Below are 15,659 nucleotides of genomic sequence, written 5' to 3' on the forward strand. Positions count from 1 at the left end.
AGGCCTTATGATCAACTAGATGCTTTTTCTATGTTGTTGATTATTCTACGATTCACTGGTCTTTCCTTTCCATCAAACAAAGCATCAGAATGAAGAAAACAAAGCTCTGCAAAGTTGAGAATAAAATTATAGAATCAACAGAAGTGACATGACTAATTAATTTATATGTGTTTCTTTTTAAGGACTACAACTCCAGGAGAAACAAAACTGCTGGCTTCTGAAATTTATGACATTCTTCAATCTTCCAGTATGGCAGATGGTGATAGTTTCAATGAAATGAACTCACGTAGAAGGAAAGCTCAGTTTTTTCTGGGAACTACAAACAAACGTGCCAAAACAGTGGTTTTGCACATAGATGGTCTTGATGATACGGTAAGACTTTTAGAAACACATGGTTCATAAGGTGGGTGGGGAAGCAGATGATCCTCCTTCTGACTTAGCATCAGAAGGTCAGTAGTTGCCTGAAGCTATGTTACAATGCTTATATTATTTCATCTCATCACGTAGTCATTTTATTACCTCACATTATCACGAGAAGAGGGGTAAATATACTACCATAAGATATTTTGAGAGAAAGATCATATTCATATAACTCTTTGTTCTGTTTTAGTAATCACTTGTTAATTTCTTACTGAGCCTAATTTATAAATGTATCATATGTATGTACAGGAAAAAAGCACAGTATATACAGGTTTTGGCACTCTCTGAGTTTTTAGGCATCTCCTACTATTCTTGGAATAGATCTCCGTGGATAAGATGGGAAGGGGGGCCCTACTGTAAATAGTTTCTTCAGTGACTTGTCAGCAGTCTTTTTGTTGTTGTTTTTTAAGATTTTATTTATTTATGAGACAGAGAGGCAGGTACATAGGCAGTGGGAGAAGCAGGCTCCCTACAGGGAGCCTAATGCAGAACTCGATCTCAGGACCCCAGGATCATAACCTGAGCCAAAGGCAGACAGACACTCAACCACTGACCCACCCAGGCGCCCCACTGGCCAGAAGTCTTGAAGAATAAGTTCCACAGGGGCATTTTGTTCTAAAGGTGTCAGTCAGGGGCATAATAATTTTAAATATTTATGTTCTAATAATAGAACTTCAAAATATATGAAGCCCAAACTGACAGAAATGATAGGAAAAATGGTCAAATCCACAGTTAGATAAGGAGATTTCAGTACTACTCAGTTATTAGAACAAGTATAAGAAAATCAATTAAGGATATAAAAGACTCAAATAACACTAACAACCACTTTAACCTAATCAATATTTATGCAACACCATATCCAGCAACAGGATAACATTCATTCTTTTCACATACTCATGGGGGTATTTATTTACCAAGATAGACCTTATTGTAGGCCATAAAACAAGTCTTAATAAATTTAAAAGGACTATGCAAAGTATGTTCTCTGAGCACAATGAAAAATTAGAAATCAGTAACAGAAGGGTATTTGGAACCCCTCCCCCAAAATATTTTGGAAACTAATATATTTCTAAAATAATACATGAGTCAATGAAGAAATCAGAAGATAAATTCTAAAGCATTTTAAACTGAATAAAAGTGAAAACGTAGTATCAAACTTTGTGGGAAGCTGCTTAAGCAGAGTTTAGAGGGTAATTGAATAGCACCAAATGTCTAAATATTGATATACAAGAGAGAAAAGATCTCAGTGACTTAAACTTCTACCTGAAGAAACTAGAAAAAGGAGAGCAATTAAATCCAAAGTAAGTAGAAGAAACATAACAAATTAGTAAAATGAAAAACAATAAAGACCAATGAAATCAAAAGCTGATTCTTTGACATGATCAATAGAATTGACCTATTGATCAAGAGTAAAAGTCACAAATTATCAATACCAGAAATAGGAGAAAGAAACCATCACTATATACCCTATAGACATTAAAAGGAAAATAAATATTTTAAATAACTTTGTACCAATAAGTTTGATAATGTAGATGAAATAGGAAAAAATTTTGAAAAACAGATTGACAAGGTTTATTCAAGAAATAGATAACTTGGGGGGTCCCTGGGTGGTGCAGCGGTTTAGCGCCACCTTAGGCCCAGGGCGTGATCCTGGAGTCCCGGGATCGAGTCCCCCATCGGGCTTCCTGCATGGAGCCTGCTTCTCCCTCTGCCTGTGTCTTTCTGGCTCGTGCTCTCCCTCCCTCCCTCTCTCTCTCTCTGTCTCTCATGAATAAATAAATACAATCTTTAAAAAAAAAAAAAAAGAAATAGATAACTTGAATAGTTCAATACCTATTAAAGAAATTGACTTTGTAGTTAAAAACCATTCCATAAAGAAAACTTGTACCGGGTGGCTTCACTGGTGAATTCTACCAAATATTTAAGGAAGAAATAACACCAGTTGTACACAGATTTTTAGAGTATAGCATAGTATAACATAGTAATATTGAATATAGTATAGTATTCTAATATAGAATATTGTAATAGTACAGGATAGTTTCTTCTGAACTCATTCTACTTTGCTTTTAATATTAGTTTCTTCTTCTTGCTTTTGATTAGTGTGTATCTTCTATTCATGTCTATATTTCAAGTAGATTTCCTACAGGCACTATATTGTTGAGCCTTGCCTCTTAATCCATTCTGAAAATTTCTGCCTTTTATTTCTTTTTTTTTTTTTAGGATTTTATTTATTTATTCAGAGACACAGGCAGAGGGAGAAGCAGGCTCCATGCAGGGAGCCAGATGTGGGACTCGATCCCGGGTCTCCAGGATCACACCCCAGGCTGCAGGTGGCGCCAAACCGCTGCGCCACCAGGGCTGCCCAATTTCTGCCTTTTAAATGGAGTGTTGAGGTCATTTATTTTTGATATGATTATTGGTATGGTTGGTTTTAAAACAACTATCATGCTAAATTGCTTTCCTTTATTTATTTATTTATTTTTTAAGTTTATGTATTTATTTAATCTCCACACCCAAAGTGGGGCTTGAACTCACTACCTGGAATCAAAAGTTGCATGTTTCTCCAACTAAGCCAGCGAGGCACTCCTTGCTAATTGCTTCCTATTTGTCCCAACAGTTTGATGTTCCCTTTGCCTTTTTTGCCTTTTGGGCTAATTGAATGTTTTTTATGATTCCATTTTATTTCCTTTGTTGGCTTATTAGCTACAATTCTCCTTCCTTTCTTTTTGTTGGTTGATTTAGGGTTTATTTTATATATCTCTAATTTACCATACTGAAGTTTCAATTAATATTATATCACTTCATGCATAGAATACACTTAGAACATTATACTTCCATTTCTTCTTTCTCTGCCTCCTTGCAGTTATTACATGTTTTGCTTCCACATATGATATAAATCCCCAGTGCATTATTATTACTTTATCTTTTTGGAAGTGAAAACAATTTATTGAAGACAGAGAGATACAGATGGAGCATCTGGCAGACTCGAAAAGGAAAGGAGCATAGGTCTCCCACTTGTTAGTACATTAAATAGTCTTTATTTAAAATTTTGTCTTTATTGTGATAAAATACAGATAAACATAAAATTTACTGTCTTAACCATTGTCAGGTATATAGTTCAGGGGTATTAAATACATTCATAATGTTGTATAACCATCACATCTATGCTTCTTATGAATGTACAGTTTTTTATCTTGTAAAACATAAAATTCTGTATTCATTATGCAATAATTCCCCTTTCCCCCAGCCCCTGGCAACCACTATTTTTACTTTCTGTCTCTATGATTTTGAAAAAGTCAGTCTCTTTTAAGACATTTAAAAATAAGAAAAAGTATTTTCTGTCCACCTACATTTTTGCCATTTCCAGGGCTCTTTTTCTTTTGTGTAAATTCTATATTTTCATCTGATTCCATTTTCCTTCTGTCTGAAGGACTTTTGTTAACATTTCTTATAGTAGTACAGGTCTGCTGGCCATGAATTCTTTCAGGTTTTTTTTAAATTAAAATAGAATTCACATACTATAAATTCACCATTTTGAAGTGTACAATTCAGTTCTTTTAGTGTATTTACAGGGTTGTACAGCCATCTAATTCAAGAACATTTCGTTACTCCAGAACTTAACCTCATGCCCATTAGGAGTCACTGCCCACTGCCCCTGATAACCGCTAATTTACTTTCTGTGTCTACGGATTTGTCTCCTCTGGACATTGTGTATAAATGAAATCATAGGTCATATGACTTTTCATGTCTGACTTTCACTTAGCATAATGTTTCTGAGGTTCATCCCTATTGTAGCATGTATCAGTACATCATTCCTGTTTGTAATATTCCATTGTATGGATATACTGTATTTTGTTCTTTCATTTATCAGTTGATGGACATTTAGGTTGTTTCCACTTTTTGGCTATTATGAATAATTCTGCTGTGAACATTTTTGTATAAGTTTTTGTGTGGATTTATGTTCTCAGTTCTCTTGGATATGTTCCTGGGGTGGAGGGGCTGAATGATACATTAACTTTATTTAGTTTTTCAAGTAACTGTCAGAGTGTTTTCTACAATGGCTTCACTGTTTTACATTCTCATTAGCAACATAGGAGGAGTCTACTTTCTCCACAGCCTTGTCAACATACATTTCTGTTGTTTACTAGCTATGAAGTGGTATCTTATATGGGGGATTTTTGTTTTTTTGGCTTTGTTTTGTTTTATTGACGTATTGATTTGCATTTCCCTAGTGACTAATGATGTTGAATATCTTTTCATATGCTTATTGGCCATTTTCCAGGTATTAGGGTTTATTGTATACATCTTTAATTTGTCATATATTTTCTTTTTTAAAGATATGCCTATTGATCGTCTATTTTTAAGTTGCTTATTTGTCTTTTCATTGTTGTTGAATTCTATTAATATCATGTATTGGTGATTTTCATATTCTGATTTTCACATTCTAATTTTCATATTCTGAATCAACCTTTCATTGCTAAGGTAAATCCCAATTGATCATGGTATATGCTGCTTTTAATATGCTGCTGTATTCGGTTTGCTGGGATTCTGTTGGGGCATTATGCATGTGTCTACCTACAGTATATTTTACAGTTTTATTTATAGTTTTCTTTCATGTGATATCTTCTTCTGGTTTTGGTATCAGGGGAACACTGGCTTCATAAAATGTGTTGGGAACTGTCTGAATGAGTTGTGAAAAAAATTGGTGTTGATTCTTTGAAACATTTGACAGAGTTAACCAATGAAACCATTTGGTCCAGAGCTTGCTTTGTGGGATATTTTCTAGTTACTAATTTAATCTCTTTACTAATTATAGGTTTGTTGGGGTTTTTTGTTTGTTTTTTGTTGAGTCAGTTTTGGAAATTTTATTTTTTTTCAAGAATTTGTGCATTTCATTGAAGTTATCTAATGTGTTGTCATACTTTTGTTCATAGATTTGCTTAAAACCCTTTTGTTTTAGTTAGATTGGTCATAATGTCTTTTGTTCCTGATTTTAGTACTTTGAGGTTCTTTCTTTTTCTTAGTCTAGCTAAAAGGTTTCAGTTTTGTTGATCTTTTAAAAGAACCAACTTTATTTTCATTGATATTTTTTTCTTCTATTTTTTCCCCCTTTTTTCTGTTTCTTTTTTCCTTGCTCTAATCTTTATTATTTCTTTCCTCCCTTTTGCTTTGGGCTTTCTCAGAATGGAAATTTAGGTGATTGATTTGAGATTTTCTTCTATTTTAATGTAGTGAATATAAATTTTTGTTTAAGCAGTACTTTATATGCCATCAGATCTGTTATGTGGTGGGGGTTTTTTAATTCATTTCAAAGTATTTTCTAATTTTTCTTGTGATTTCTTTGACACATTGGTTATTTAGGAGTTTATTTCCATGTATTTCTGTATTTTCCAAATTTCCTTGTCATTAATTTCTAATTTCATTTCATGTGAGATTTGACAACATTGTATGATTTCAATCCTTTTCAGTATATTGAGGCTTGTTTCACGGCCTACCATGGTCTATCTTGGTGAATGTTCCACACATACCTGAGAATGTATGCACTGTTGTTTGGAATATTAGAAGTGTTTGTTAAGTTTTGTTTATTTATACTGTTACTTAAGTCTTCTTTTTCTTGCTCATCTTCTCTCTAGTTATTCTATTCTTTTTGAAAGTCAGGTATTGAAGTCTTTAACTCCTTTGGTTTTGTATGTCTGGAAGAATCCTTCCCCCCCCCCCCCGCCCCCCCCCGCCCCTGGGTGTAAAATTCCAGGTGACAGGATTTTTTTTTAAACACCATACTTTAAGACATTACTATCATCTTCCTTGCCTTGTTTCTATTCAGGATTCTATTATTCTTTTTTTTTTATTAAAGATTTTATTTATTTATTCATGAGAGACACAGAGAGAGGGGCAGGCAGAGACATAGGCAGAGGGAGAAGCAGGCTCCACGCAGGGAGCCTGATGCGGCACTCGATCCTGGGACTGTGGGATCACGCCCTGAGCCGAAGGCAGATGCTCAACCGCTGAGCCACCCAGGTGTCCCAAGGATTCTATTATTCTTATTTGTTTTCTGTATGTAATATATCTTATTTTTCTCACTCTGCCTACTTCTAAGAGTTTCTCTTTCATCATTGCTTTTGATCAATTTGTTTATAATGTGCCTTGGTATAATTTTCTTCATGTTTATTCAGTTGAATTTATAGTATGCAGCAAATTTGGGCAATTTTTTCCATTATCTCTTTTTCATTTTAAAGATTTTATATATTTATTTGAAAGAGAGAGAAAGAGCACAGAAGGGGAATGGAGAACAAAGGAAGAGGGAGGAGCAGACTCCCCACTGAGCAAGGAACTTGATGCGGGGCTGGATCATGACCTGACCCCAAAGCAGACACTTAATCAACTGAGCCATCCAGGTGCCCCTCCATTATTTCTTCAGATCAGCTGAGCCATCCAGGCACCCCTCCGTTATTTCTTCAAATATTTTTACTGCCCACCTTTCCCTTTGGTCTTTCAGAGATTCCTATTACACATATTCAACCATGTGAAGTCTCACAGATCACTGATACTCTGCTTTTTTTTTTTAATTTTTTTTTTTTTACCTCTTTTATTTTGGATAGTTTCTGTTGTTGTATTTGCTAAATTTTTCTTTTACAAGTGTTTAGTTTCCTGTTAATCTCATTCAGTGTATTTTTTTTTTTTACCATAGACATTGTTTTATTTATATTTATTTATTTTCTTATTTTAAGTAGGCTCCATGCCCAACATGGGGCTCAAATTCATGACTCTGAAATCAGGAGTTGCATGCTCTACCAACTGAGCCAGCCAGGCTCCCCTTATTCTAGAAGTTTGACTTGTTTGGGTCTTTTGTGTATCTCCTTAATATGTTTACACTTCTCTCTATCTCTGATGTCCTTATCTATAATTTAATCATCTGTGTTTTTTGAGTATGTTTTTTATAGATTTTTGTAACTATAGATTGACTTTTCTAATTACAGATTGGTTTGGGGTTTTTTTTTTTCTTTGCATTCTTGGTAATTTTTAAATGGATGCTAGGCATTGCAAACTTTGTTGGATATAGCATATATTTATTTGTATGCATATCCTTTAAAAATATTCTTGAGATTTGTTCTCGATCACAGTTACTTGCAAACACTTCTTTTTGAGGCTTGCTTTTAAGTTTTGTTAGGCAAGACCGTAGCACCCTTTATCCTAGGGATAATTTTGCTACACTACTGAGTCAGTACTCTTCTGGGTTCTCTGTTCATGCCCCATGTATATCAAAGTTTTTTCACTCTGTCTGATGGAAACCTGAAGTATTTCCAGCGTGATTTGAGCCTGCAGAACTATTTCTTCTATTCCTTTGCAACCTGGTTCTTTACCTAACCTCAGGTTCTTTCTTCACATGCATGTACTGATAATCATTCAGCTGAAAACCTGATAGGAGCTCACTCCAGATCTCCAGTGCATGCCTCTCTCTGTGGGCCCTCTTTGCATAGCTCTGCCCTCTCCTGTGCTCTGTCCTGTGCTCTGTGCCTTGACCTCCCTGAATTTTCAGCGGTGTCCTTAAATGAAGAAGACTGCTGGTTTCCCTTGAGTTCTCCTTTTCTAAGTTATAGCCTGGAAACTTTCTAGGCAATATGTTCATATTCTTGTGGAGCTCATTTCATTTGTTTTCCCTCTCTCAGGGATGTTTGTTTCTCATTGTCTGGAAATTATTATTTTATTCATTTTATTTTGTCTGTATTTTCAGTTATTTAAGCCTGGAGGTTAGATCCAGTCCTTGTTACTCCATCTTGACTGGATTTGGAAGTCTTCCTGAAGTTATTTTGAGCAGTGCTAAGTTATATAACTTTATATATTTAAGAGTAGCAACCTGATTACCACTTAGCTTTTTAGCTATGCCAGGTAGGTTACTTTAGATTATTCACAGCATTTAGGCCTCAGGATTTAGGATTCTTTTTTTTTTTTTTTAATTTTTATTTATTTATGATAGTCACACAGAGAGCGCGAGAGAGAGAGAGGCAGAGACATAGGCAGAGGGAGAAGCAGGCTCCATGCACCGGGAGCCCGACGTGGGATTCGATCCCGGGTCTCCAGGATCGCGCCCTGGGCCAAAGGCAGGCGCTAAACCACTGCGCCACCCAGGGATCCCAGGATTTAGGATTCTTGAAGTAAGAGTGAGGGGAGAATTTTCATATGCATATTATCCATGACATTGCCAAATAAGATAGTTAACAACTATCTTACTGAAACTGGGGTCACAAGGTCCTGAAAAGTTTCTAGAAAACAAGCTCTGGTAGATGTAAATTGTTTGAATGGATGAGATTAGGATATATAAAATATCAACAGTGCCATCTAAGTTTAATGAATAAAAATAATACAGTTCCTTTTGAAAGCTAGCACAAACCAAATGATAAAACTCAACAAAGCACAGACAAGAAAACAGGGCAATATATTGTATGAAATCGATTGCTAAAATCTAAAATAAAGTGTTAGCAAGTTGAATCTGGCTCCGTACTATAATGTTAGTAGGGAGGAAAGCAATGATTAAAGAGTTCTTTTAAAGGATTGTTGGAATAAATTTGAAGATTGACTATATTCAATGGAAGAAAAGAGTGAATCAGGTAATTTGAAGCAGTGTTTCTCAGGGTGATCCAGGGACTTAGGGTCAATTGCAGATGCCTGTCATGTCAGAAATAACTGATTCAGATGCCTGGTCTCAGTAAAGACAGGAAAATGTAGAGGTGCTGATACGATATGTGAGCTGGAGGTGGAGGGGAGGGATAAGGTGAAACTGTCTTTTTTTTCTTTTCTTTTCTTTTTAGATTTCATTTATTTTTGAGAGAAAATAAGTAGGGGGGAAGGGAGGAGGTGGGGGGAGAGACTCTCAGGCAGACTCCCTACTGAGTGTGGAGCCCAACAGCAGGCTCCATCTCATGCATGACCTTAGCCGAAATCAAGAATTTGATGTTTAACAGACTGAGCCAACCAGGCACCCCTCTAGTTACTTTTTAATCCATTTTTGCTTGGATCTTGTGTTTGAGATGACCACTTGATATCCAAGTGGGTATGTCTGATAGCAAATGAAAAATAAAGTCGTCTTGGAGATATACATCTATGTTTTCCATGGTAATAATGGTTGAAGTGATGAGAATAGTCTACTAAGGGACAAAGTAGGAAAGAAAGTCACTTAGTTTTAGGCACTGGACCTTGTAGGTAAGATGAGACAGATGGAATAAACAGTGGTCTCAGTAGTGTATTACTAGGAGTCAAACACTAAAGGAGTATGTGACACTGTGTTGTCAGAGGAAAATGAAAACTAAAATGAGGGATTCTTGAGGGGGGCACCTGTGTGGCTGAGTTGGCTTCTTCCTCTGCTCCTACCCCTCACTCATGCTCTCTCTCCCTTTCTCCCTCTCTCAAATAAATAAATAACATCTTAAAAAAAAAAAAAAAACCCTTGAGAATGCAATGGTAATCATTGAGAATGCCATAAATGAAGGATGCAGTGATATTTATAAATACCAACTGCTTTAAAAAAAAATGACTCAAACACTGAACACTCACTAACTGTAACATCAGTTTATCAGAATTATCCTTAGATTTTTAAGCCAGAGCAGAGGTCAGCAAACCTTTTCTTTAAAGGACCAGATAGTAAGTATTTTAGGTTAAGCAGATATGTTAACCTGTTGTAACTACTAACTCTGCTATAGTATGAAACTAGCCTCAGACGTTAGATAAACAAATGTGTGCGGCTGTGTTCCAGTAAAACTTTATAAAAATTTATTTTTTTCTGTATTGTTCTTCCATTCCTTTTGCATTAAGAATTAACATTGGCAAACTTGTTTCTGATAAAAATTATTGAAACTAAGTATTAGTAATGAAGCTTGAAAAAAATCCAGCAGGAATTACTAGTATGTTAATTTTATAAAATTTAATAAACTTGACCAAACACTATATCCAGCATGCCCTTAAGTATGAGACGGTAGAACTGAAATAGGCATATTTATTACCCCCCTCCCCCCATATAATGACTAATTTAGTGTGGTTTGAGTTAATTTGTTTCCGTTTATTATTTGGCAATTTTAATAATTTGTGATTTTCTTACCTTTTCAGTCTCGGAGAAATCTCTGTGAAGAGGCTTTGTTAAAAATTAAAGGTGTTATTAGCTTTACTTTTCAAATGGCTGTTCAGAGATGTGTGGTGCGGATCCGTTCAGATTTGAAAGCAGAGGTTAGTATTTTAAATGGCTGAATATTCTTGAGTTTATGGGTAAACCAATCAGTGTTCAAAATTGTTCCTTTTAATCCTGGCCTAGGCTTTGGCATCAGCGATAGCATCAACCAAGGTTATGAAGGCTCAGCAAGTTGTGAAAAGTGAAAGTGGAGAAGAGGTAAATGCTTTATTTAGTTTTCTTTATACCTGACTCTTGATTATCCTTTATGGCTAGCAGATTGCTCTTATTTTCAGGCTATTAGTTGCCAAATATATAGGAGTGTTGTTGGGTCAGGTTATCTTAATGTTTCTTGGCTAAGGTTAACTCTGTTAGAAATATAGAGAGATTTTATAGATTTCAAAGTCTATTCTTATATTCTGTGGATTTCAGAGTCTGTTCTTTATCTCAGTGGAGAGGTTTTCCTAATTTTGTACGGAAATAAAGGATATCTAATTTCCTTGCATTGGTTTTTAAAGTCTTTTTAACCTTAGTTTAGTTTTGCCAATCCAAAAAATAAAGGTCTGTTCCCACCACGGATAGATAAATTTGGTGAAAGTCTTTGCCTCTTGCTACTTTTGCCCCCAGTTTTGTGATAGGGAAGACAGATTTGTATCCCTTTAGCCTGTTTGTCTTCCCACAGAAAGGAGGTTCAGGGGCCTACAGTAGCCAAATACTTGCTTTTGTTTTCTTTAAATAGACAGGAGTTGCACCTTTATTCTTGGAGCCTCAGGAGAAAATCATCTTAGTTTTCATATTTCTGCTTTTCTGTGCTCAGCAATTGGGCCTACCCTTCATGTAAGAGGAAAATTTTTAAAGGAACATAGCTCTTGAGAGAAACAGTGATTAGAATGAGGAGTAAAGTTGACTTTTGACTAAAGACATGTATCCGTGTCACTTAGGTTGATTTTATACTAACTCTTAACATGTTCTCCATATCAGATGCTGGTCCCATTCCAGGATACACCTGTGGAAGTAGAGCAGAACACAGAACTGCCTGACTACCTGCCTGAGGATGAGAGTCCGACAAAGGAGCAAGACAAAGCAGTGTCCCGGGTCGGCTCACACCCAGAGGGTGGAGCTAGCTGGCTGAGCACAGCTGCAAACTTTTTATCCAGATCTTTTTACTGGTGACTTCAGTTTGAGTCTCAAGGACTGTGTGAACCAACAAGGGGCCAGTTTTCCATTGTTGTGGTGAACTGTCAAGTGCAATTTGCAATAAGTTATCATGAAAAGTTTTTAGATTATATGATTGCGTATGCTGCATTTTACATTTTATTGGACATTTTGCCCCACTAAGTGGTAAGAAGGACAGAGGCTACAGGTGGAGTTCTTTGTTTATGAAGGTATTTTGGTTCTGTTTTCCTTTAATTGCCTCACTTTTTAAAAAACATGGGTCCACTGTTAAACCAAACATATGTATGTGCAGCTTTACATTTTATTTTACATGAAGCACGTGATTAGGAAAACTTATTTTCTCCTCAAGCCTCAGGACCTATCTGAAGAGAAGTTGGGGGGGGGGGTTTGTGGGGGGTTTTTTTTAGCTCAAGTTGTGCATGAATTACTGAACATCTTCTCTGCTTTTCTTCATGAAAGATACTTGCTTTGATACTCTTCACTGAAAATTGATGAAAACATTTCTCATCCCCCTTTTGTGCCTTTTTTAATTTTGCCAACCATGTTTATAGAAAGAACATTACTAGAGAGACATTTTGCAAATTAAAACACATTCATACGGACAAAGCAGTCCTCTAAAAATACAAGTCTACAAAAACTTTGTCGTCTTATTTTGTTGTAATTTTAATAAGATCAACCCAGAATCAGCTGAGAAGAACGGAACGTGTATATTAGCAAAGTACTATTGGAGACTGAGTGTGATCAGATGCTCCAGTTGACTGTTGCTCAGTGTGGTTTTTATCAGCTCTTAAGAGTTCCGTCCAGCATAATATTGAGAGCGACTATAGATGGTCTTTAGTCCTTACTTTGTGTTCATATACCATCCCTTGCTAGGAAAAAAAAAAAAAAAAAAAGTCAAGAACTAACAGACTTGAAGAAAGAAAACAAAAATCAAATGCCTATGCCATAGTGCCATTTGGTAGAGTCTAACCTTAAAACATGAATTGCTTGGCAGATGCCTATTCAGTAGGTATTTCCTTGTATTGCCTTTTGTGAATTTATTATGAACATGCAATCATACTGAATGAACAAAAAAGACTCAAATTATTGCTTATAGAGAAATAAAGCCAGCATTGGTCCACTTAATTTTGTTCTCATGTCCAGCCAGAAAAAAAGAACTTCAGTGAAGGTAAGATAAATAAATATAAATATATATACATATATATTTTTTGGTAGATAAGAGCTAATTACATATATGGAATGCTTTATTAAATTTCTGAAATATTTGGCAACTAAAATTTTCCTTTTGGTGGAAATCCAGCTAAATCCAGATAAATTTTTAGTGCTAATATGATTAAGAAACTCATATGGAGAAATTGAAATTCTTTTTCATCAACATGTAGAGCTGCTACTGTACTGCTTGTGGAGAATATGAAGTGAAAATTGGACCCTTGAGGGTTTCCTTGCATTTTCATCGCTTCTCTTTTAGGGAAAATTAAAAGCATCCAGTATCACTGGAAAAAAATTATTGTAATATACTTCACCAACAACAATCTCGAGTTCACAACCTTCTGGAGGGAGAGGTATTGAGGGTGTTGAGAATATTTTTTATGTATCTGGGCTCTGATTCAGCTGACACGCACAACTGAAAATAGAAGCTTTCAGGGCCTGTATTGTTTTAAATGCATAATAAACTTGCTGCCAGAACCAGATGTGTTGAAAAACAAAAACAAAACCACCTCCTTTCTATAGCCATTAAAACAAAGTTTACTGTTCTGTTTTAACAAGTTTGTATTTTATTTTGCATCGCCACACATCTGCCTATTTAAAAAAAACTACGTCTCTTTGGTAGTAATGGTTCAGTACAAGTAGGTATTACAGCTTGATGTTTGTGTGTTCTAAGTGTTCTTTTATTCCAGGTCTTATAGAGCAGTTAAGGCAACTGTAATGGCATTTTTTGAAATATATTGTAAAATAATAAAAGGTAACATAATTAAAATTGAATGGATATTGCATCTTTGTGATATAAGCATTATTGATTACTCTTGAGCCTGTTTGTATCCACACTGCCTGGCACCTTCTCCTAACTCCCTGCAGGTGCGTTACCCGACTCATTCCCATGCATCTTCCCCTCATCTTCCCAGCACCACACCTGCCTCTCCGTGGGTTTGGATCAGCTGCTTCTCTACATACACTCATTGTAGCACTTAAATTAGATTGAAATGATATTTACCAGTGTTTCTTCCCAACTGAGCTCTTTGAGAACCGAGAGTCTGTAGCTGTAACTGGCTAGCAGTAACTGTGCAAGTATTTTTTTTGGAGGATGAACAAAGAATTTTTTCTTTTTTCTTTTTTTTTTTTTTTTTTTTAGAATTTTTTCTTAAATCAGTAAAAACAAATGACAGGTAGTAATTAACTTGTTGGGCAAATAGGGAAAATGTCAGGTTGTTTTTTTTTTTCTGGCAGGTTTATGGTCTATTGGTGAGTATCAAGTTTCTTATTTGCTTTGTCATTTGGTTTTTATTTTTCAAAAAAAGTGGGAGGGGAGCATAATACTTGATCCACTGAATAATGAAGTTAAGGTCAACTTATAATATCATGAGTCTTATAGAATTGTTATAGGAGAAATTTATTACTAGTTATTTCGATTTCCTGTTTTATAACTTAATGGCTGTGTAATTTTAGGTAATAATTTAATCTCTGGGGTTTTTCTTCATTTAATGGAATGGAGATAATTCTTATACTTTATGGGGTAATTATTTGAATCCAGTGAGATCATCATGAGTAACTTGAAACTAAAGTCTTACAAGTGTAAGATGGAATTATTGTAACTGGAAGTTTGACACGATTCTATTCTTGTGCTCGATTCCAAGTGAGACACTATACCTTTGTAAACACACTTATCTGGCTCCTCAGCTTTCTGTATCCAGTTGAGGGTGTTTTTTGAGGCTTAGTTCACAGGTATTTGATTTTTATCTGAAGGTCCCTTGAAGAATTCATCTATTGTTAGGCTTTCAGTTACCTTTGAGTCAATAATTTCTAAATCTCCACTGTACCATCATCTTTGATAGCTCTCCTTTCCTTTGCCATACCGGACAGATACAGTCTGTGAATTTTTCTTTTAGAACCAAGCTCATGGTAGGCATGCAGTAGACTTGAAAATTAAATGTGTCAGTACCGTGCCAAGTGCTTTACAAATATTTGTCCCTTAACAACTATAGTTAGGTGCTTTTGTATCTCCATTTTACAGATGGGGAAAATGAGGCAGAGGAGTAATAAGTAGCTCACTAGTCCCAGATAACAGAGTTTACTAGTAAATGGTGAAGCCAGGTCTCCAACCCAGGCAGTCTGGCTCCTGAGTCTACACACTTTGACAAGGCAGCCTGCATTTTAGGGGTCCTGCTGCTGTGCCTTCCTGGTTCTTTCACCACCATTCCTATTCAGATCCTTGTGCCTGATTCATGTCAAGTGACCTAACTTGGTTGTCTATTAGCAATCAGAAACTCTGGACACCAAAAAAGTCAAGTACATGAAAGAATTAAGTCTCGTTAGGCCACAACAAAGGAAAACACGTGTAGAGCAGCTAGCCTGTCTAAAGAGGGAAACCATGTTTGTTACATGGATTCTGGGCTTTTAACAATGCCAAGCTTCTGGATGTTCTGGTTGTTCCAGACCCTTAAAATACCACCCGTGCCACATAAAACATGTCTAGGCCAGAAATTGGCTACTTGTAGCCACATTCTCATCTGTCAGATTAATCTTAACAGTATTTTTGTCATTTTCTGCATGATGTCAACAAAGGACTATGGCTTAGTTTAGACTGTGCTGTCTAGCACCAAAAGTGTCAGAGTTTAGCTACCAACGTAATCTTTCATACAGTCTATAGCATTATTACAGACTTTCTAGACGTGAAGCGCAAGTTATCTCA

At 35.8% G+C, this 15,659-nt stretch overlaps 1 protein-coding gene across 2 annotated transcripts in view; it reads left to right on the forward strand.

Annotated features, from left to right (window-relative positions):
• The window catches only part of ARMC1 (armadillo repeat containing 1), a 38,645-nt gene extending 24,910 nt beyond the window's left edge, over nt 1-13,735 (forward strand). For both annotated transcript variants that reach the window (XM_077876762.1, XM_077876761.1), the window contains exons 4-7: nt 183-372; nt 10,519-10,635; nt 10,721-10,795; nt 11,558-13,735. In XM_077876762.1, the coding sequence (XP_077732888.1) occupies nt 183-372; nt 10,519-10,635; nt 10,721-10,795; nt 11,558-11,749 (574 nt within the window). In that variant the 3' untranslated portion in view covers nt 11,750-13,735. The remainder of the gene's footprint in view (nt 1-182; nt 373-10,518; nt 10,636-10,720; nt 10,796-11,557) is intronic.
• The last annotated feature ends 1,924 nt before the right edge of the window (nt 13,736-15,659 follow it).

Source organism: Canis aureus, chromosome 28 (assembly GCF_053574225.1).
Source record: "Canis aureus isolate CA01 chromosome 28, VMU_Caureus_v.1.0, whole genome shotgun sequence".
NCBI lineage: Eukaryota > Metazoa > Chordata > Mammalia > Carnivora > Canidae > Canis > Canis aureus.